The sequence below is a fragment of the Cibotium barometz genome, chromosome 24 (genome assembly GCF_041138505.1).
Source record: "Cibotium barometz isolate CiBa-2024 chromosome 24, ASM4113850v1, whole genome shotgun sequence".
Lineage (NCBI taxonomy): Eukaryota > Viridiplantae > Streptophyta > Polypodiopsida > Cyatheales > Cibotiaceae > Cibotium > Cibotium barometz.
In genome coordinates this window covers 46,100,393-46,123,664 of record NC_141069.1, presented here as the reverse complement: position 1 = coordinate 46,123,664, position 23,272 = coordinate 46,100,393, and the positions used below count along the sequence as shown (strand labels likewise).

The following is a 23,272-nucleotide window of genomic DNA, read 5'->3' as shown; positions in this document are numbered from 1 at the left end:
GAGTGTTTAAAAGATTGGCACGTAGCTCCACCACGAGCTACAAAGTTACATGAACTAACAACTAAAAGGGTCTATATCAAACTGGTTGCTACTACTTGGATTGCGGATCATGCTAATGCACTTTGGACAATGCACAAAACTGATAGATGGTGGGATGGTTGTTTAAGGAGCATATGGAAAAATGGTTTGCAACTGAAAGAAAGACATTTCCTTTGGAAATGCATTGTGGGAATTCTGCTTGTCGATGTATTCTTGAAAAAGAGGCACATCGTTTTGGCAAGATGTCACCATTGCATGCTAAACCATGAGACAGTGGCCCATTTGTTATGGTATATTGATTTCTCTTGTGCTGACCTGGAGAGACTATCATGGCATCTTTGCATGCAATTCCCAATAGCTCAATTCTGGCTTTTCGCTCAAATCCCACAATGATATACCACCTTTGACGTATTCTTCGCATGGACTACTTTTTGGGCATTGTGAACGATATGGCAAAATAGAAATCATATGCATTATTGACACATTCCTCTATCAATATGCCTACTTCAACCACTTGTTGAGATAGCCTCTAAATGATTTCCAAAACTTACAACAAATAGACGATCAACAATACATGGCTTTCTTTGACTGCTTCTTGGTAATCACATCCCTGGCCCCTACAAAGGTTTGTTTGGGGTCTCAATTGTATCATGATGTTTTGTTTGTGGGTTTTCACCTCACAATAAGGTTCCCCACTGGTATAATAAGAATTACTAAAAATAATAATAATAAGCAACGATATCTAACAATCAACTCTGGCAGTCCACTAAATGATTCCTCGCTAATAGCAAGGAAATACTTACCCCTAGTTGACAATATTTGCCTTAGGCCCAACCAGTTTCCTCTTGTATTAAGCACTCTGTGTGTTTCTCGAATGCCCCTTAAGCTGAAACTCCCTCAATGATAAGCTTTGGAGGAAGCCTTTCCTTCCCCAATGAGAAAGGTCTCTTAGCCTCCAAAGTCCCTCTTTCCCTACACCTCCTGCTGTTTCATTATTTTCTTTTGACCCTTCATCTCTCCTCCATAATGTTAGTGTGTACAAAGCGGGGGGAGATAGCTTTTTCTTTCGCCATATAGCCATAGCTACCTAAAATTCATGTACAGGCCCCCACGAAAAGCATTTAGTTGTCTGCAACATACTCACAAGAAGCTCTCTCAAATTCCGTTCTTTGTGCATATAAGCTCTATGAAGAGTCTGACATAACCTTGTATTTCTCTCCCCTGCTACTCTTGTGCGGAACACACCAATGTATGTCACTAGTGAAGAGTTTTTGCTTAAGGATGCTCTCTTAATGTTGTTTGACTTTCTGTTGAAGGATGCTGTTAATGTTGTTGCGTTGCCTTCATTCATATTTGCGAACATTAATTAAAATATTGCTCCTATAATAAATACCGTGGCCAGTAATGTATGTCACCAGTATCAACACTACTTCAATGATCGGCACATGAAGTAAAAAGTTACTCCAGAATGATGGCAACAGTCTACAGCACGATAATGTGCGATTAAACACCACAGAGTGACTGCTTGAAGCAAAGTTGTACAAGAATTAAAACACTCGTTGAACTAGGTCAATAATAGAGGATTACACTCTAGTGTAGTAGCCTAGGAATGGCTTTGATTAGATTTTAGTACATGAGTTCAGATGCAAAAAATACGACAGAATATTGTACAGCATGCAAATTGAAGAAAATGCTTCGGTTACAGCGGGTCTCAGTGGGAAGTCAAGACTACAAGAGTCTCATTGTGTGTACCACTTTCCCCATCGTGCTCCGACCCATTCCCTTGTGCAGGCCAGTCCGCACCTCGCCGGCGAGGAAACCACGGGAAACGAGCAAACTTGAAGTTGTTTCCTATTTGAAGGTAGCTATATGGTCCCATGCCTGTAACAAACACATTTGTACCACATCTTGTTAAAGGAGGGAGGGCATTAACAAATATATCTTTAAAGTTAATAATTAACTTACTGTTTTCACCAAATATCGAGGGAAAGAATTGATGATAGCATAAAGCTGCCATTATAAAACCTGCAAGCCAGTTGTGCAGTTGTAAAAGCCCATGAGGTGCAAACGAAAAACATCGAGCAAAAAAAGCATTAAGCTAGCAACATAAGAGCAACACATGGCAGCCCCATTCTCTGCATTCTATCATGCATTTTCATCCTTAAGTCCTTCCTCATGCTTTAAATGTACAAAAGCTTGGGCACCCTGCCTCACACTCTACTTCAAGATGATCCTACTATGAGATCAATAATGCTATGAAATCCACCAAGTAGATCAGGTGATCGATCAAGATAAGGGTGCAAACAAGATGCATGAAACAGACCCCAACACGAGTATGACCAAAGATGACTAGACTGGGGAGATCCAACATGGTAAACTAAATTATAAGATGCCAATGAGGTGATAGCTCACAAGTGGTAAAGATGTTTGTCTAGGACCAGAAGGTCCTGAGTTCAAATCCCCACAAGGTGCTTCCTCGATAGCATCGCCTACAGGCCACCGTGAAAAGTAAAACTACGGGAGGATTTTGGGCCCAAGGTCAGTTGGAAAAAAAAAAAACTTCATAAGCTAAATCCTTTCACCAACAAGGTGGAAGAAGTCATGGGATCCTATGCCTCCATCTTCAACTTTTCTGCACCACCTGTGGGTAGTTTTCCTAGTACCGTCATGACCTACACAAATTTCCTTGGATCATGCTCTACAAAATGTCCATTTATTAACTCCCTCCAAACACCATGGCCCATAGCACGAAAGAAAAGCACAGCATTTAAAAAATGTAGCTTAATGAGATTGAGTGTAAGAAAATTCAAAATTTCACTAAATCAACAAGCACAGAGACTCGTACCTAGCAATGCCCCGGCAAACACATCTTGCCAATGATGCCAATAGTCATCAACTCGGGAAAGGCCTACTAATAAGGCAGCTAACAGAGGAGTGAAAACTACAGTAAGTTTTGCAACATGTCCTCGACCATTGAAAAGCTGCAGCTTTCCTGCCAAATACAGTGATAAAAATCCCAAACCAGCAAATGACCCTGCAATGAAACCAGATTCAGAAGATGAAAGGTCAAGATCAATACAAATCAAGCATTCAAGACCCTTTTAGATAAACCAACAAAAAAGAAATGATGAAGCTTACAGCACTGGAAAGGCCTGCAGCAACCTGTAAGCTGCAACCAAGACAAGCTAAAAGAAAGGATGGAAAAATACATGATGTGTGCCCACTGGGAAAACTTTTGTGGCCTTCTTTTATCACTGCATGCTCACCATGGCATTCGACCTTCCCAGTAAAGTTGTTGTACTCCTGGAATCCAATCACAAAAGCTCCCTAAAGGAAACCTTGACCATTTATTCAATCACTAAATTAGTCTCTTGTCCCATCTACACAAGTAGCACAGCTTAGAAAGTCTACTTACCTCCTTCCCATCAGGGAAGCAGCGCCAAAAGAAATCTGGCCGTGGACGACCTACTGCATCTTTTATAGCATCTGTGAGGACTGCAGTGATTAAGACTGCAAAGAAAAGCCCTAGAAAAAAATAGTTGAAACTCAATCAGATTAGAAAGTCCAAGCGCTTTTTGATGTCAAGAAGCATGCGCATGCATATGCCAGAATATATACACTTACCAAGCGTCGCATGGTGCAAATCGGTGATATCCTTTGTGTAGAGAAAATACACCACAAAAATTACAAGTGGAATAACCAAGGCAATAACCTGTAAAAGGCACACATTAGATATATAATGACAGTTCCCTCTCAAATAAAAGCATAGGGGTCAATTTTAAAAGTGATGACCTCCTAGCATTAAAAAAGAAAAATGAAAAATAAAATAAAAATCACCCAAAAAATTTGATTGTAAGCAGAACTTTCCTAATATAGAGATTCATTCAAGAATCTCCTCCCCCAATGACATAGCTGCTGGGCTTTAAGAAGATGAGGTACAACGAAACCTCTCTTTCTGTCAGCCTTGCCAACTCCCCAATCAAAGAGATACCACACATCTTATAGGTGTTAACCGTGCGCAATGCAGAAGTGTGGCAAGGTGCACTCTGCACACATGCATCTTTAAACTTCTTTGAGCAAACTGAGAATACAACTTGCAGAATGCACTAAACAACTTTCAAAGCACTGACCTAAGAATATGCAAAGATGAGAGAGAGAGAGAGAGAGAGAGAGAGAGAGAGAGAGATTTAATAATTTCTTACAAAAGACTGCAGACCATGGTAATACATCAAGAGTACAACTGTCAACTACCATGCATGTTGAGCATGAGAGCAGAGGGGAAAATGAGAGAGAAAGAAAGAAAGACATACTAACGTCTTAAAAATACCCAAACGCTCTGTAAGACCAACAAAGCACTGCAATATGTCCATGAGAAATCCTTAGTCATGGAAGAAAAACTGAAAGAAGAGACTAGCTACCTATGCTGAAAATGTGTGTCGATGAGAGGCGAGTGCAAGTAGCTATGGGGCTGATACAAGGTGCCAGTGTGTGTACAATGGTGGAAGGTAGTGCAAGACTCAAAAAATTGTTGCGGCTAGGGTTTGGAGCAGAAGCTACACACATACAGAGACACAGTCAACTCAGTTGTGGGGAGAGAGAGAGAGAGAGAGAGGCACACAACTCCATGTAAATTATGTTATAATGAAATGATTGCCAAGTACAAAAGAGAAGGACACCTAATAAGTGGATAAGAGGGTGTTGACATGCACAGGAAAGAAAAAACCTTATAAAGAGGGAAAAAGTGCCATAGTTGGTCCTACACGCATCACTACCATATAAACGGCTACAAATCCCCCTGGAATGATGATGTGAATGTTAGCTTACATGGTGTGTGTACAAGAGCCAAAGCTTAAGGTGGATGGAAGATATCCATGGTGTGTGTGTTGGGGGGAAGGGGTTGGGGGGGGGAGAGAGAGAGAGAGAGAGAGAGAGAGAAATGAAATGTTATATTAACGTCTTCAAAAGGCCAAAGTGACCTATGAGACCAAAGTTACAACCATGTGACATCTGATAAACTGTCTGGAAAAGAAAAGAGATAGCCCCACAATACATCAGTAGGGGGGAAGCTGATGCTACTAGTCAAAATGGGGTACATGAGTACATGGATACCTGAATACATGAATATGGGGGAGTACAAAAGTGACAATGAGTACAACAGTATATGGCTGGAGTCGTAATCATCCTAGGAGCTCTAGCATGGGTCTCTGCCGGATGGCCTCGATATCTGCCATAGCGAGATGCCTGGTCGGACGAGCCCGATGCCTCGCAATGATGCTCTGAATCCTCCGGTGTAGGCACCGTCTCCGATGTGAGGATCCGCGAACCCTCGGGCGTCTAGATCTGCCCAACTGGAAAGCTCTCTCAACTAGAGTCCCACGGGGTGCCCACTGCTGGGCTGTCGGCTATGTGTCCTCCCGGGTAGTCCCTCTAAAGAAGTCAGTAATTTGTCTCTGTGTGGACTCCCTGCCAGTCAGGCGTCTGCTCCTGATAATGGACTCTTTGAGCCTGCGGATCTCCAGGAGATAAAAACCCAAGCATCGTTGATCACAATAGTCCATGACTCTAGCCAGTGGTCCAAATCCCTCTCTAAAAAGGCAATGGTAGCGCCCTCGAATCTCATAATATGCTGTGCAGCGACAGATGTAGTGCTCCTCCGTCTCTGGCTCTATCCAACAAATTTGACAAATCCTGTCCCCTGGAGGTATGCCTCTAAATCTGCCTGTCTCTATCTCTAACTAATGTGAAGAGGTGCGGATCTGCCCAATGGCGCACCTCAATCCATGAGACAGATGGGTATCCATGTAGCTCGGTCTAAGTATAAAGCCATCCTCAGTGGTGCGGAGAAGATGGTCTCTATAGAAAGCCATCTTCGTCCCCAACTCCTGTGAGGGCTCTAGCCATGTCCTCCTAGTGTCCAACTGAATGAGGTCCTGTCTGATGACTCTACTAATCTCAGAATGTGTCAAGGTGAGAGAGGGTGCCTCCACATAGTACCAACATGAAGTCTGTCTAAACTGAACCCGTGGAGGTCAAACCCGGATGCTATCTACGCATACCAACATGAAGTGTCTCCCTCCATGGCTAGCTGATGAGAGGACTCTAAAGCAAGTCGTGCATACCGGTGTCGGGAAGCTCCGAGGTGCTATGAATGAAGGACATTGATCTGGCAAGAGCCTTGACTACGATCGGTGGTGCTCCCATCTCGGCTCTAATAATCTCATGGGGTGCTGAGGCCTTGGCCTGAATCATCCTGGAGATCATGAACACAAGTGGTCTCTCCATCGATCTCCATCCATCGTATGTGCGTCCTGATCGACTGTGACGATCTAGGCTAGGCCCCCAGATCTGTACTCCATATAGCATAGCCGATGTGACCAGCGTGTCAAAAAGCCACAGCTTAGTGCGTGGCTCCTAAAACTGTACCTGTGAGCACATCCTCTCTAGACCTCCTAGTGCTGTATATCCTCTAGTCAATCTGGCCTCTGCTGCCCCCCTCATGGAAAATGTGGGCCTAGTGAACACCACTCCAAGATATGTGTATGAGTCAACATACTCCACTGTCTCCTGCCCATATGTGAAAATAGGCGCTGATCTCCAAACCCACTGAGTTGTAGTGTTAAACACCATAACCTTGGTCTTACCAAGGTTAATTGAGAGCCCACTGTCCTGTGCATAAGCATGTAAAGTATCCTCTGCATACCCTCTGGTGAGTCTGCTATAAGCACAATATCATCACATATAAGAGCAGGGGTATCCAAGTGCCATCCAACTGGGATCCTCTGCCCCCTCGTGTCCCAATATAATCACAGATCTCATCAATGTATAGTCCAAATAGAGTCAGAGAGAGCGGGCAGCCCTATTTCACCCCTATAGTGGAGTGTACTGGCTGGGAGAGACCCTCTGAAGTCCGCACCTACCCAACTACTGTCTCATAAAGTGCCATAATACCCCAAATGAGCTCATATGGAACCCCCAAGTCTTGGGGCCTGCGCATCAGTCTAGCTCTGGGCACTGTGTCAAAGGCCTTGCGGAAATCCACAAAGCCACAGTAGATCCTCCTCCTATGTGCTCTGCCCTCCTCAATGATAGCCCTGAGGGTAAAGATATGATCCAAAGTAGAGAATCTCCTCCTAAAACCGGCATGTCCATGAGCTCGGACCCCTTGTCTCTCTGCCCATCTGCTCAACTCTTGCTCAAGAATAGAGGCATATAGCTTGGCCAGCGAGTGACCAATCATAATGGTGCGGTAGTTAGTCGGCAGGCTCGAATCTCCAGACTTGAGTACTGGCACAATCGTGGAAGTACTCCAAGTCACAGGAAACCCCTCACACATGGCTCTATTAAACATGAGAGCTAGCAAGTCTACAATCATATCTCTAGCATGTATGAAATGCTCGGCTACAATGCCCTCATGATCCTGTGCCCTCCCTGTATGCAATCTGTTGATGGCCCTCCTCACCATCTCTGTTGTGAAGAAGGTAGAAGTGGGTGGACAAGGCTCTGGAAGGTTCGGTAGTGGTGGCTGCCATGGTACTGTGTAGAGGGAGGCTGCATACTCGCCCCATGTATTTGGAGAGGTAATGGCCGGAGGCGGGGGGTGCTCTCTAAGCTATCTCCAGGCCTCCCCAGAATCCTGACTCAAAAACAACTGATAGATGTCTCTCTCCAGCCGAGCTAAGAATGCTCTCTTCTTCTGCCAAATGAGGGATCGGAAGATGATGCGTGACTGTCTATATGTAGTAACACCTGTGGCCACCTCTCGCTGTAGCCGAGCTCTGAGCTCCCTACAGTCATCATCATACCAACTATTCTGGGGCATGCTCCCAGGACGTGGTCGTACTGTGGGCTGCGTGTGTGGGAAGGCCGTCGCTGCAACTGTATGTAAAGCCTCTGTCAGGATCTGTGTGAGCTCTGCTAATGGCCTCTGTGGATCCTCTGCACTCAACAAGCTGTAGATCTCTGCGGTGTATACTCCATCAGTCTCTCTACAGAAGGTATATCTCGGGTGATAGGAGGACTGCCCAACCTGGCGGGTACTGTAGTGGAAATCCACCGTAAAGGAGAGAAGTGCATGATCCACCGTAACTCCGATGGGCCTGGGGCCAATCACAAAATCCAAGATACTCGGGATGAAGGTAGGCGAGGCTAGAACATAATCCACTGTGCTGGCCCCATGTCTGTGTGGAAAGCAAGTAAAGCCACTGGCAAGTGGATACCTCTCTAGGCCATTTAAAATGGCCAGCCCATGTGCTGTCCCCATCTCCAAGTCTCCCATACTCAGTACACTCCACCTCATCGTGTGATCTCCGAGTCAAACACATCTCCTCCACATCTATCTCTCTCAACATCTCCTCCGAAGTGTCAAAGAAGGAGGTCTGGTACTGAGCCGTTCGAGCATTAAAGTCCCCAAGTATGATAACATCTCCCTCCCTGGAGAGCTCCCATATGTCCTCATCTAGAATCATATATGGAGATTGCCCCTTGGGCACTGCATAATGAGATGTGCTGGGTGCGCTTGATAGCAGAGCTTGACCACACATGGCAGCCTACATCAACTTACCAAGACACCCCCCTTGCTCTAAGAAAGGTATGACATGGAAACGAGGCCTTTTATAACAACAAGACATTACAAAGAGAACACATGAAAGACACACACTTGCACAACAATTATTACAATCAATTTTGGGGGACTACTCGAGAAGAGAACCCATGACCCACACACCATAGGATTTATATACAAACTTCCCGGTGATATGCCAATGAAGATTTGCCCTTTTGTGTCAACGTTGCCAAGCAATTGATAGTTTGGCTATCATTTTAGGCTTGGAGGCCAAGGCAAAGGACCTATGTTTGCACAAATTAGAAACTGCAAAGCAAAAACTCCAAATTTTCGTTGGTGTAGAGGTTAAATTTTGGAAACATTCCAAAAACTTGTGGGTGTTGGTGTAATAGCGAAAGCAAGATCAACACAATACAAAGCATTGAATTTCAGAAAGAACTGGAGAGTAAACAATATTACTACTTGCAAACTTGATTACAAACTAATGGCATCCACCTCCGATCAAAGTAAGGAGCTTTGATGGCGATCTAGATAGACTCTGGATGGAGGATGTCTTGCTTATAAGAGTGCTTCAACTCGATGATAAACTAAGATTGGCAAACTAGATATATAGTACCCAGGGATGGCATTGACATGGGTTTGGCCACATTAGCCAACCCAAGACTTGGTCCACAATTACCAACCGACCATATCATCTCACTAGGACCATATTAGACTGAAACATAGTGTCCCATAGAAACTTTGCACAACTCCCACGTCCATCTGAGATCGTCTAGACCCTCAAACAGGGCTTGCAACCCAAGAAGAGTGTGTCCTCCACAGTGTTGCCGGGCGTTTCTGAAACGGCAAGTATGAAATAATTTTCGTACATTTTGAAACGTTTCTTAAAAGGTAAGAAACGGGTCCAAAAAGGTTTTAAACAAAATAGAAAAAATATGTATATTTTTAACTTGGAATATACCAAAAAAAATGTATTTAGCCCTATGACATAACTTATAAAAGACCACACAAAGTTCACCATGCTAGATACAACTCAAAATACATGGCTCACCCAATCAAGCTGCCCTTGTAAAAACCGCTCCAAATTCACTCTATATTGCCCAAGGCAGATAGTCTTGGGCCTCAATAGAGCAAGGGGAGGAAGATATGCAAGAAATATTGAGCACAGAGTAAAAAGCGTGCTTCTCTGTGAGCTTTGCAGAAAAAACGTACATAAAGCACAAAAGAAAATTACCCCTCGAATAGACCTCCGCAGGGCCCAAGGACACCAAGGAGCACACGGGGATTTCACAGGCGCAATATCACTGGCCAACTGGTGCACATACCGTCAAGAAACATGCAGGGAACCACCTTTGGAAAACGTGCACGAAAAAAACGTACGAAATAATAGAAAATGTGGTCTAGGGAATTATTAAAATCGAGCTGAAAAAAAAACCCGTTTCATATAGTACGAAACGTTTCGTACGTTTCCACCAAGTAAGAAACATGTTTCTATGCAACATTTGATGAAGAACTGAGCATCTATTCACTATTGTCCCCATGCCTGCTTTCCCTTAACCTGGACACAACGGTGGGTCACCTGCCGGAACTAATCATGCATGTTGCTAGGCCTTTGAGAGCTTACGGAGGTACTGGGTCTGCGTACCTACCCTCAAGGACTGCATCCTCTAGCTTCTCCTGTTTGCACCCTGCCCTGCTACATCCTTCCTGCTGGAACTGTGCACCTTCCTTGGGACATAGCTTGGTGGTCTGAGCCTAAATGCTCTGATACCAATGTTGCATGTGCGGAAGCCTTGCTGTGCTGATCCACAGCCCTAAGCATACTTAAGAACATTGAAGCTAATTACTTATGATTAAGACACAAAGGAGAGAGAAGAAGAGAGAGATTCGGTGTCCTTTTGCTCTCAAAAGTCCAGATCTCGGGACGTCTACCTCTCTGAAGAATCTGTTCTCTCTCGTGACACCACGTGTGCAGATGGACAATACATCTAGCACGGGATGTATACTGCTGCTGTGTCGGTGAGGGCTCCCAACAACGCGCTCCTCTTGGAATGCTAGCTGTCCCCCGGGTGAGGGCCAAAGAAATAAATGATACTCATGTATGATCAGGAGTAAGCCTTCAGTCCCACATGGGATTGTCTTGGCTGAGTTTGGGGCAGCACACTTGGTCCTAGATGCAATGTTTCAGGCTGTCACCTACGTAAACCGTGTACACTCTTCATAGAGATTGTCTCCTGAGATTGGCACTTCAGTCCTTCAGACTTGCACACGAGCGGTAGAGCACCTCTTGGTATTCCTGCGTCATCACAGTGGGTTTGATTCACATGGTCTTTAGATGGACCTCTCCCACCCTTTAAGTACAGCTTGGACGCCTCTCTCTTTGAGCTCTCGCTTCAAAAGATCAACCATATCATCTGCCTAGACCTGACTCAACTTCATACAGATCGGACATGACTGTCCCTGCCAGTGGCCCCCACAAAACTCCAGTTCTATAGAGCAGTTTTTGTGAATCACTGAGGATGGGTTTATCACTGAGCGTGCTACTTATCTCCACTGGCATGTGTCTCACGCCCTGCAAAGATAGACATTGGCCAATTGAGAGTATCCTCCCGTCGCCTTCAGACTGAGACGGGGAGAGCAAAGGGTATACCATGGAAGAAGTGCATCTGCAGATTATGCACAGTAGGGGATATAGAGAAAGTGGAGCTCTACTTGTTTAGATGGCCATCATATGAAATATACCAGGGAGATTCCATTGATTCTCAGAGATGGGAAGTTCTTTTCTTGCTAGAGATGTATCACCACTGGGAGACTTAGGTGAGGCTACATGCCAAGACGAAGACAGTACATCACACCAGAGAGAGAGAGAGAGAGAGAGAGCACAAGACTTGATGACACTCTCAACTTAAGGTATCGCATATTGCTGAAATGAATAACACTTACATATTTAAAAAGAATCACATTGGATCTGCTAAAAAAATCAACATCTTGCTAAGCTCTTGTGCTGTCAAAAATCTTCGACCAAGAAAGCATGGTCCTCTCTCAACTACTGACATCTACTGGAATAGGAAGCCTTACAGTGATATATGTATTGTGTTATCTAGAGGGCTGAACCTAATACTGTTCCTTTGGCGCAAATGTTCTCTCTCACGCTAGACCGCCCTGGTCAAGAGACTTTCACAAATCTTTTGACAAGCTAACCCCAAATTTCTTTTATCCATGCATACAGCTCAACATAACTCAACATAAAGCAAGAATGCCAATCATTTAATCAAAGAGGGATGGTAAAGGAGACCAAGACCTACCAGTAATGCTTCAAAAGGGATTGTATTTGATGCAGAACTCAACAGAAGGCAAAAATGCCAATCATTTAATGAAAGAGGGATGCTACAGGAGACAGAGACCTACCGGTACTGCTTCAAAAGGGATTGTATTTGGCTTTAATGGAAACATGTAGTCCCCTATCATTGTCTTCCCCACAAAACGGTAGAAAGGATTGATTATGTTCAAAACCCCATCAAGAATAGCAAGAGCAAATATAGCAAGCCAATCATGGAGGTGAAATCTGAATAGTTTGTATGTGGCTCCTCTTAAAGTGCTAATTACTTCAGCCCCAAGGACCTCCACAGTTCCTCTCGTCTCCATGGGAAAGGCAGAGTCTGATTCACAGTTTCCTGCAAAACCAGCACCAAAATTGATCATAAGCATAGTAATGTCACAAAGGTAGAAACTCCATGCTTGTAAAAAAGGCCCTCCAAACATGCAAAGGAACCCGAAAAAAGCAGGATATTAACCATGATAATCACGATGCACTAAATGGTAAGATTTACATTATGCACACTTGAACCATCTACTGTGAGTGTGTTCACCCCTATCCTCAGCACAACGTACATAAGTTCCATATAGCTGCTAGGTCGTGGAGCTCCCCCTGCACCAATATGCCACCCCCCCCCAACGTGCACGCGGGCGGGGCCATCCATGCCTTCCTGCCCCCCCCATGCTCCTGCACGCCCCCTGGCTACCCTTGCCACCTCAATGCGCGCCCTTTCCCTCCTCTATGCCAGCCACCGCTGCTCCCCCGTTCCACCGCCCTTCTCCAGGTTCCGCTGCTCGCCTCCTTGCTCCGCCCCGCCTCCTGTTCCTTCAGCCTGCCTCCTTTCCTCCTCCGCCCCGCCAGCCTTCAGCCCCCCATGCCCCCCTCTTCAGCCTCTCTTTCGTTTTCCCCCTTCCCCTCCTCTATGCCAGCCACCGCTGCTCCCCCGTTCCACCGCCCTTCTCCAGGTTCTGCTGCTCGCCTCCTTGCTCCGCCCCGCCTCCTGTTCCTTCAGCCTGCCTCCTTTCCTCCTCCTCCGCCCCGCCAGCCTTCAGCCCCCCGTGCCCCCCTCTTCAGCCTCTCTTTCGAAGAATCACCTCTCAAATAAGGACATGTAACATCTAGAATGGGACATGTGACATCTATAATAGAACAAGTTGTGTGAAATGGTATTTATCCAGCCCTAAAAAGGGGATTATTCTGGATTTTATTTGTTTTATTTTGGATTTTGTGGGTCTTGCTGCTGGCCGACCAGCAGCCCCACTCACTATATATAGGAGAGCCTCATCATTCAGCACAGTGTACCACTTCATTGACACAACTAATACCACATAATCTGCTGCTGCCAGCACCTGCACTGCATCTACTTCATCATCCTCGCCTGTCAGCTCCAGCACATCAGCGTTTCATATCAGCTCATGGGACAGCATCCCTCTCTGCTACAATAGAGCATACCATCGTTTTACCTCAGCTTATGGGACAGCAGCCCTCTTTGCTACACACAACACATCAGCATTTTTATCTTCAGCTCATGGGACAGCAGCCCTCTCTGCTACATACATCACCTCAGCATTTTTATCTTAGTTCATGGGATAGCAGCCCTCTCTGCTACACAGTACAGCACCTCTGTTTTATCATCAGTACTTACCTTGGGACAACAGCCCATTCTCTGCTACAGTTTATCATCGTTTTTCTTCTACAAACCTTGGGACAGCAGCCCACTCTCTGCTCGCCATCTCTCACCATTTGGAACGGCAGCCCTCTCTGCTCCTCACCACCACTCAGGTATTGCAGCACCCTCGTCACCAGAGCTTGCACCACTCGAGACGGCAGCCCTCTCTGCTCTTCATTACCATTCAGGTACCGCAGCACCCTATCACCAGAGTCTGCATCATCATTGACATCATCATCACTTCAGCATCAGTTCACCTTCCGTTGCCCACTACCACCTTGGAGTGCCTCTACATCCAGTGACAAAAGCCTTCGACACAGACATAGTAGTTAGGGGGTTGTTTGAAATGGGTTTCCTTAAAGTTTCAAACAGGTTTCGTAAAATCAACCCAAAGTTTCCTACGTATAGGTTTTTGCATGTACAAAATTTCAAATATATATAGTATAGAATATGTAAAAGTATGACTAAATAGATAGAATACATGGAAACATCTATTTGAAGCCTCCAGTCTTTGAATCACAAATAACAAAAACCATATTATCATCCATCATCAATGTCAAATGATCATGATTCATAGACCATGGTCCACTGTCTATGATCCAATCATCCATCATTCCATGCCACAAAAAAAACCATACATGATACTAGTAACTACATAAAAAACTTTATCAAAAGAGTCGCATAGATTTCGTTGTTAGATTTGGGAAAAAAAAAATGTCGAAAATTTGCTTGAAAAAAACGTGTTTCCTACAAGGAAGCGTTTCGGAAATGTTTCCAAGTTTCCTTCCCTATAGGAAACGTGTTTCCTAACTACTATGGGACTCACACAGACCACCTCACGGAGTGCCTTTGCCTCACATCGATGCGACCCTTCATCATCGACTGACATCGACTTTTGCTTTTGCACCGGTCTTCTACTCATATTCTCCTCACATCAGAGGGCCTCTTGTACATATTTTCACTCACCATCATATATACACTAACTCACCCATTAGATGTTGTGGTGTTTTTCTCTGATCTCATCTAGTCCTTTCGTCCTTTTGCCCCGTCTCTACACTTGTCATTTCACCTCACACTTGCCATTTGGAGCTTACTCTTTCCATTCTAGAGCATTGAAACCTCAAAACTAAAAATGGGAGCACTCTCTTTCCATATCAACCTCACCCCGCTCCATAGCCTCCTCAATCTCCTCCTCTGGATGCTTCTCCTACCACTGGGCAGCCGCCTCCATCCCAACTCCCACCCCCTCCCCCCTCCAAGCCCACAGGGGGCCCTTCCCTCTTTATGGGGCTCCCAGTGGACTAAGCCTTCTACCGAAGCCTTCCATGGAGGCAAGAGACTTCTCCGAGGATCATGCGTCCCTTTTGGTTTGCAATCATGTACCATTTCCCACACCCTATCGATGTTGGAGCGGTTGTTTTCTCCTTCCCCTGGAGTGTGGCTCCGAGGAATGTGAAATGATGAGACCATGGCCTGCACCCTCCAGGATCAGACTATATACCACTCCCAATTGGTGGGCAATCGTTAGGTCACAGGGACCATCCATACTTCCTAGGCGATGCCTAGGATGGAGCTCCTTAGTCTTCTTCCGAGGCGGAGGAGACTTCATCTCTTTATTTACTTCCACCTTAGTTTCATAGCTAAGGAGGGAGTATACAGACACCTCCACCAAGAGCAAATCGCGTCAGAGGTAACCCAACAGCAAGCTATGGATGAGTGGAGGCACCTCTCAATCCGCATCCAACCATACATGGAGCTACCAGACAATAGGCTAGGAGGGCACCTGTCGACCTGCATCCAAGCATACCTAGAGCGGCTCCACCCTCACACCAGCAGCCACTATTCCCCTTCGAAAGCCGATGTCATGTGCATGATCAATGCCATGGACAATTCTCAGGTGCTGATCCAGAAGAGGCAACCAGATAAAGACTATGAACCAGATAAGAACCAGAAATTGGAGCATCAAGGTGCAGATAAGGTAGTAGCTTGGACTTGGAGCCAGGACATGGAATGATGCGCTGGCGACAGGTTCCTTTACCACCTCCCACGAAAGACAACTCTGTTCGAGTGGTGGTAGCAGATTCCCGGCTTTTGTTGCTTACATGGATAGGGGAGGATCCGAAAGCCCAGTTCATGGCCATGTGGAATCCTCTGACAGGCAATCTCCGCCGGCTTCCACCACTCCCTCCCATGCTAGACCGCACGCTCGTCTCTGGATTTGGCATAGCCAACGTGCGTACCAACGCGTATACAGTTATCGTCACCCCTGGATTTCGCCATCAACCGTAAGAGTCTGGCTCCATGTGAGGAGGTGTGGTTCGCGCTAGAAGAGGGCACGGCAGGCGGGACGCTTGGATTTCTGAATACAATGACGCAGCGCTAGATATTATGGATAAAGGGCCAAGACTGTTGGCCGACCAGCAGTCGGCCAATTCTCCAAGGAAAATAAAGGAGCTATAAAAGGCGTAGGTAGCTCATTGTTAGACTCATTCAATCCACTAGGGATTGGGTCTTTAGGGGTCCTATAGTAGGACCAGATTTTGGGTGTTTACCACCTTTTATGAAGACAGCCTAGGGCTATGGACTAAGTACCTTTTGTACGATATCAATATACTGAATTTCCAGCATATCTCTCTCTCTACTCTCTCTCCATATCTGCGTTTTGCATCAGTATGTTTCCAGGAGTGTTTAGAGCTGAAAGAAGACCCCCGAGCTTCCGCGTGTTACATTGGTATCAGAGCATCAGGCTCAGCAAAGCTAAACACTGAATCAGTCCCATATGATGGTGTACAGGTCCAAGGTACAGGAAAGTACACGGATACGAAGCCCAAGGCAAGGAACACAGAATCGGGAAGAGCTCCCAGGAGGTTTGTTGGTGGTGTTCCACAGAGCCAGAGGGGATGGCAGTCTTGTGAGCCAGATAGGTTCTCGGGCAACGGTCCCAAGGGAGGATTACCCTCCAAGGGTGATGTGAGAGTGCCAGACTCAAGGAATGAAGACCACGACAGTGTTCAGAGTCAGGGCAGGAATGGATTGTGGACTAGATGGAATAGATGCATAGATCTTAGTCTGAGACACAATGGTTTTTGAGACCAGGCCGAGCTTTCAGAGAAAAAGGGTTGCTACGGATGGATGGATGACAGAGGGACTTCGGGAAAGGATTGGGATGATGACAGTCATCCAAGAGCAGATTGGAATCCTGTCATCAAGTTTAGCAGAGGGGGATGTCATGTGCATGATCAATGCCATGGACAATTCTCAGGTGCTGATCCAGAAGAGGCAGCCAGATAAAGACTATGAGCCAGATAAGAACCAGAAATTGGAGCATCAGGGTGCAGATAAGGTAGTAGCTTGGACTTGGAACCAGGACATGGAATGATGCGCTGGCGACAGGTTCCTTTACCGCCTCCCACGAAAGACAACTCTGTTCGTGGTAGCAGCAGATTCCGGGCTTTTGTTGCTTACAGGGACAGGGGAGGATCCGGAAACCCAGTTCATGGCCATGTGGAATCCTCTGACAGGCAATCTCCGCTGGCTTCCGCCACTCCCTGCCATGCTAGACCACACGCTCGTCTCCGGATTCGGCATAGCCAATGTGCGTACTAACACGTATACAGTTATCGTCACCCCTGGATTTCGCCATCAACCGTAAGCGTCCGGCTCCATGTGAGGAGGTCACACTTCCGTCAAGAGGGCATTACCACGACCAAATGGAACAATCGCACCCACCACCCCCCCATCGCCCCCCCACCTTGAGATTCAAGATGTCGCCTCACAATTTTACCACACCCTGCTCTCTACTAAGCCAAACTCTCCCCAGTGCGAGGCGGCCCGCCAAAGGGTATGGCATCACATTTAGACTTGTGCTTCAGATTCCCTCCTGATGTCGTTGGATCTCCCCTTCTCTAAAGATGAGCTCTTTTGGACCCTCGCTGCACCCCCCTCGCATGAAGTGCCCTAGGGAGGACAGACTCCCAATGTCTCTCTCTATGACACATTGAGACCTCGTGGAGGCTGGCCTCCAGGAAACTTGTCATCAGCCTAGACATTTGCAAGTATGAACGGTGCCTGCTGGCTACAAATTGGCAGTGGATCTGCTACACTTGAGGAGTATGCTCGTCATACCACACTTACACAGTTGTGGACAATTGGATGTCACCATTTGGTCCCTTCACCAGCTTTGATCAACGTTCCCACACATAGAACCGAACCAAGGTGAGAACGGAGATTTTCCACATAAGGAGGACTAAGCTGAAGTATTCACTGACATGGATAGGCCTGAAAGATGGTCACAAAGCATAAGTGTCACGGGATTCTAATCATTTATGTGACTTCTATGGTGTATAAGTCAATGTGTTCAAACATCATTAAAGTTTGGCTCAACATATTATTATTTGGGCATGGATTCATGAACATGCGCAACAGTTTGTGGCCCACAAAGTCAGTAAAAGCCAAGCGCCCACCTTCTAAGAGATATTTTTTTAGTCTGGTGTCATGTGCACAGAGTGTATCTACCGTGTGCAACACGCACACAAGACTAGCTTCGAGGCTTGGGGAAGCTTGGAGCTAGGTAGGCTGATTGGCAAGCTGGGCTAGGGATAGACTGACGAGCGGGTGCCCAAGTGTGGACGCCCAATGACCGGCCAAGAGCCTATAAAAGGGTGGCCAAGGTTAGTCAATTGTTCATAAAGTCTCGCGAGTCTTCGCGAAAGCTCTACAATCAGGAGCCTGGATCTAGTGCAGACGTGCACCCGCTTCATGTAGCCGAGGCTGGCATCAATCTCGAAGCCCGCAAGGGTAACTTCGTGGCGGTATGGGACGTCACCAATTGGCCGACCATTTGGTCCATCTCCAGTTTTTGCGTCTCGTTCACTTGAGGCCAGGCCGGTGTCTCATGTGAAGAGGCCAGTATTTTGCTGACATGGTCGGGAGCCAGACTGGTGCCACCCGTGTGTTAGCAGGATGGTGTCGTATGGACGGGAGCCAGACTCGTGCCATCCGTGTATGACCTGGACTGTGTTCGACCCATGGGACTGTCACGCCATGGAAGAGCCAGTATTCGTGCTGTGTTTTGCCTATGGGACTATCACACCATAGGGAGACTCGTGCCTGGAACTGTGTCTTACCTATGGGACTGTCACTCCATAGGAAGACCAGGTTTTTATGTTTTTATGTCATGCCAGTTTTGTGCCAACAGATATTTTGTACTTGTTCCATGAACGGGAGATATGTCCATGTTACTATTTGCACATGCACACATGATTTGCATGCTTGAAACTGTTTTCGCATGACATGTATTTGTGTGTTTGCCTGCTTGACGTGTTACTTACTGAGCGGGGACGCCTGCCAATGAGTCGTGAAGTCTGCTCTGTATTCTGACGAGTTTTGGTGCATGTGAACAGGTGGTAAGTATGTCGCACATGTTGTTTTAATGTTTCAAATTCTAACCTTTTATTTTATAAGGTTGAGTGTTCACATTCACTTAAATGTGGGCACCCCCTTTGGGCACCCACTTAGGGGCCAAGGTGGGGAGCCCCACTTAAGTGAGTGTGGGGGTGGGCATGGTCACCTACCCATACTCCCCACCCACATGCAAACGTGGGAATCACCAAAGTAAACTTCACTTTAAATTTTATTAAAAAAGGCTTCCTCCATCAAGCGTAGATGATCAATCGCTTCCATCCTTCAAGCGATTATTCACCAACTTGCGCCTTCTCTCCCTCAGGCGACTGTTTTCCATACACAACAGGCTGCGCTTGTTCTCTCCCAGGCGGCTGGCTGCCCTACATCCCTCCTACGTTTGCTTCTCCCAGGCGGCTGGTTGCCCTATCGACTGCATTCACCAGGTGGCTGCAGCCAGGCTAATTACTGTTCCTCAGGTGGCTGCGCAGGCTGCTGTGTACCCTCTTTCAACGGGCTTTGATCTCTGCTCCTACAGGTGACAGCAAACCTGCAAGAACCTCAGCGTGCTGCTCCTACAGGTGGCAGCAAATCTGCAAGAACCTCAGCGTACTGCTCCTACAGGTGGAAGCATTCCTACTGGCGGCTGTCTTTTCCTCTGTAGGCATCCATTACCAGTGGGTTCTGCACGTTTCCTCCTTCTCCTCCTCTACACAGCAGCCACCATCAATAGAAGGATACCGCCGGCTGCTCCTCCACGCCATCTTCTCTCCACACTACAGCCAGGCCTCTCCTCCAAGTGGGTTCTCCTTCTTTCACAGCAGGTGGCTGTGGTCTTTTGTGGTGATACTTGTCTTGGTGGTTCACCACGAGGCAACTGTTTCTTCATCAAGGGTGGCTTCATCATACCACGAGTATTGGTTTTCTATCAACCATCTACAAGTAAGTGAATTTCAGATTTCAATAAAGTATTTTATGTTTAAATCTGATAAGGGATTCATCCCGCTCGGCCAACACCCGTTCGGTGCCGGGTTGTCCAAGCTCTATTGGAGAACCTCGGTCCAAAGGTGCTGAGATCGGGAGAGCCAGGCGTTAGTACGAGAGCGCCTGTTTGTGCGTGGTCTCGGAACACCAGTGAGGCGCTCTCCGCGGAGTCCAGTGAAAGCACAGGACCGTAGAGATTGGACCACACTAGTGGTCGTACTGCTTCAAGCTTCTACATCAAGTTTCAACTTCGAGCATACTTGTTTGGTAATGTTTTCATATGTACATGGACATTATCTGGTTCTTGGAATCCATGGAGCATTGTATTTATTAAATACTCCCAATAAATATATCATATATTGAGGGGGGGGTCGGCCCGTTCCGGCCCCAGTGCTGGTGTCCATCTTTCCATTTCATTTCATTTAAATTTCAAGTTATATTTAGTTGTCCATTTCAAATTTGTGGTTTTAAAGTTGTGCTATTAAGCGTGTGGGTGTCCAACGGAGTCTTTCCCACTTGACGGGATCGGTTTCATTGGGTGGTGAGTCAGGCCTGCACCCCCTTCACGTTGTTTGGCTTTGTTTTGCAGGTTTCGAGTCTTGTTTCAGGAGCGCTCTACGAGGAGATCCGTGGGGATCTTGACAGTGGTATCACAGCATGCCTCAAAGAGTGTGCAAGTTGGTAGGTAGAGAAGAAAGAGATTAAAGAAAGAGGTATGAGTTCGAGATGACTGCTGTTTTTCTTTCACGAATTAGTGTATGCTATTATGTTTGCATCGTTGGAACCTGCATTTGGGTTGTGTTCTTAGTAAGAGAAAGAGAGAGAGGGAGAGAAGCAAGAGCCAGTCGACTATGTGAACCAGTTGACTGTGTGAACAGCGAGAGAGAGAGAGAGAGAGAGAGAGAGAGAGAGAGAGAGAGAGAGGGAGATGTCGCCTATGCGTGTCAAGCACGCATCCAGACCAGTCGACGTATGGCAAGAACCCGTTGGGCAGCAGACGGCTAGATTGTTGGGCGTGCAAAAGCATCGAAAGTTAGGCGGTGCCGTTGCTGTTCGTGGGTGACAGCGAGGATCCCCCTGCAGCCGACAGCTAGCAGGCAGCCGACTGCGCTATTTTTTTTAAGCCCCAGCTTTTTTTTAGCATCGTATTGCTTTCCGTTTTTTTTTATAGAAACCTTATGTTTTTAAAACGTAAGTAATGTTTTTTTTTTTTAAGCAACTCATGGTTTTTTGCTTACATTTATGTATCATGTTTATAAAAACCATCCGCATGGTTTTTTTTTTCAACAAAAACACACAAGGCTACATTTTTGTTTTTTTTCTTTTACCAAGGCAACGTGGGTTTTTTGAAACGAAGGCTGCATGGTTGCTTTTCTTTTTATTTTTAAGAAAAAAACACAAAAGCAAACCATAAAAACAAACGCTTTTGGGGGCTTATGAATTACACCTAGAGTGGGCCTCTAGCCACACATCTCCTCGAGCTCTCTTGCACCATCTCTTGCTTCCAGCCAAGATTTTCTCTCAATTTCAAAGTTTTCCACTTCACGATGTTAACCCAACAATAGGAGATGGAACCCATTCTCAAACGTGAAGACTTGCCGGCTACCGAGACTGCTGATGGCATCTTTTCGAAGATTTCGTAACTAAATCTAATATTCAAGAGTTTAAAGTTACTTTCGAGGTTTCTTTCAAGGAGTGTCAGGCACAGGTCACCGCGCAAATGCAGGCTTTGCAGAATTCCATCTCTTTATTGACCACTACCTTGTCTACTCTCTCAAGCATGGATACCTTGGCGTGTTCTTTAGGCCCCAACATTACTCCGGAACAATTTGGGGACGAGCAAAAGCAGCGTACCAAGGAGATTGTGGACACATGGCTACATAAGTGGCAGGTCCACTTCTAGTTTCATCCATATGGCGATGACAAAAAGATTCAGTTGGCAACAAGTTTCCTCTCGAGCAAAGCTTTGCTTTGCTGGAAAGAACTCAAACCTAAACCAACAACCTAGGAACAATTTCAAGAAGTCTTAAAAAAGGAATTCCTTAAGAAAGAGGATGACTACGACATAGTTGCTCAATTTGCCAGTTTAACCATGACCTCGCAGAACCTCACTTATGAGGTCTATCTCCAAAAATTTAGACTTGAAGATGAAAGCTACGAAGATGGATTCTACAACTCTTTTGGGTTTCTTCGTATTAGGGTTACCGGACTCACACCGTTTACAGGTCAAGAATAACAAGTGCAAAACTTTGGACGAGGCCAATCACTCTGCTCGTACTTATGATGATATGATGGTCCCTTCCAAAACCAAACCCGTAACCGAGCAAGGAACAAGCACAAAAGAAAGTTCTCCACACTAATAACTAGCACGACAGAAGGAAAGTCTTCGGACCAACCTTCGAAGAATTCTACTTGGACTCCAACGAAGAAAAACCGCCTCCTCAAGGCTTTGAAGCTCAAGGAGGAGGGACATTGTTTCATCTGCGAAGAAAAAGGACACATGCGTAACGAGAGCTTAAAGAACAAGGATGCTAAGACCAACGCAGGACCCAAGACGAAGGCAACCAACTAGTTGTCTTTGACAGGTACTTCAAGCACTATACTTTCTCGCCCTAGTTCATGTTCTAATTGTCTATTCAATTCTAAGATTTTTGGCTTGCACGATCTTCTCCGAGTTTATGGAGAAGTGAATAGCCATAGAATCCACATTCTTCTAGACCCCGGAAGCTCACACAACTTTGTTAATTACAAACTTGTGCAAAAATTGAGTCTTGACACAACGCCTAGCGATCATACCTATGAGGTACGCCTACCTGCGCGTCAGAAAGTGTGGAATCAAAAGATAGAGAAACTATCGATACGGATTCAAGACTACACAGATATTCTGGAGTGCTATGTTATGCATCTAGAGCATGTAGACTTACTATTAGGGATTGAGTGATTTAAGACCCTTCAGGTCCACAAATAGATTGGTCTAGTCATATTTTTTCTTTTGAACATAGGACCATCCAGTATTATATCCTAGGTGATTGTATACATCCCTCTCAGGGATGTCTTGTAAATACCGTTGATTTTGGATATATAATGTGTTTGAAAGCAAAGAATTAAAGAAGTTACTTGACTCATTTCAAGATGTATTTCCTAAGAAGCTGCCATCAAGCTTACCACCCAAAAGGACAGTGGATCATCGTATATTGATCTAGTCCCTAGTACTCAACCTGTTAGCATTCCGCCTTACAAGATGAGCCAAGCTGAGGAAGATGAGTTGGCTAAACAACTCGCAGATTATTTGAGGATGGGCCAA

At 45.9% G+C, this 23,272-nt stretch overlaps 1 protein-coding gene across 2 annotated transcripts in view; it reads right to left on the bottom strand.

The window, feature by feature from the left end:
- Window positions 1–1,580: 1,580 nt before the first annotated feature.
- Window positions 1,581–23,272, bottom strand: part of LOC147625366 (lipid phosphate phosphatase 2-like) — a 35,656-nt gene continuing 13,964 nt past the window's right edge. The window contains exons 2-8 of one of the 2 annotated variants that reach the window (XM_086818694.1): window positions 12,008–12,273; window positions 3,664–3,751; window positions 3,455–3,564; window positions 3,249–3,366; window positions 2,885–3,073; window positions 2,005–2,064; window positions 1,581–1,920 (exon numbers count right to left, since the gene is read on the bottom strand). In XM_086818694.1, coding sequence (XP_086674820.1) covers window positions 1,751–1,920; window positions 2,005–2,064; window positions 2,885–3,073; window positions 3,249–3,366; window positions 3,455–3,564; window positions 3,664–3,751; window positions 12,008–12,273 — 1,001 coding nt within the window. In that variant the 3' untranslated portion in view covers window positions 1,581–1,750. The remainder of the gene's footprint in view (window positions 1,921–2,004; window positions 2,065–2,884; window positions 3,074–3,248; window positions 3,367–3,454; window positions 3,565–3,663; window positions 3,752–12,007; window positions 12,274–23,272) is intronic. The other variant, XM_086818695.1, reaches the window with a different exon arrangement.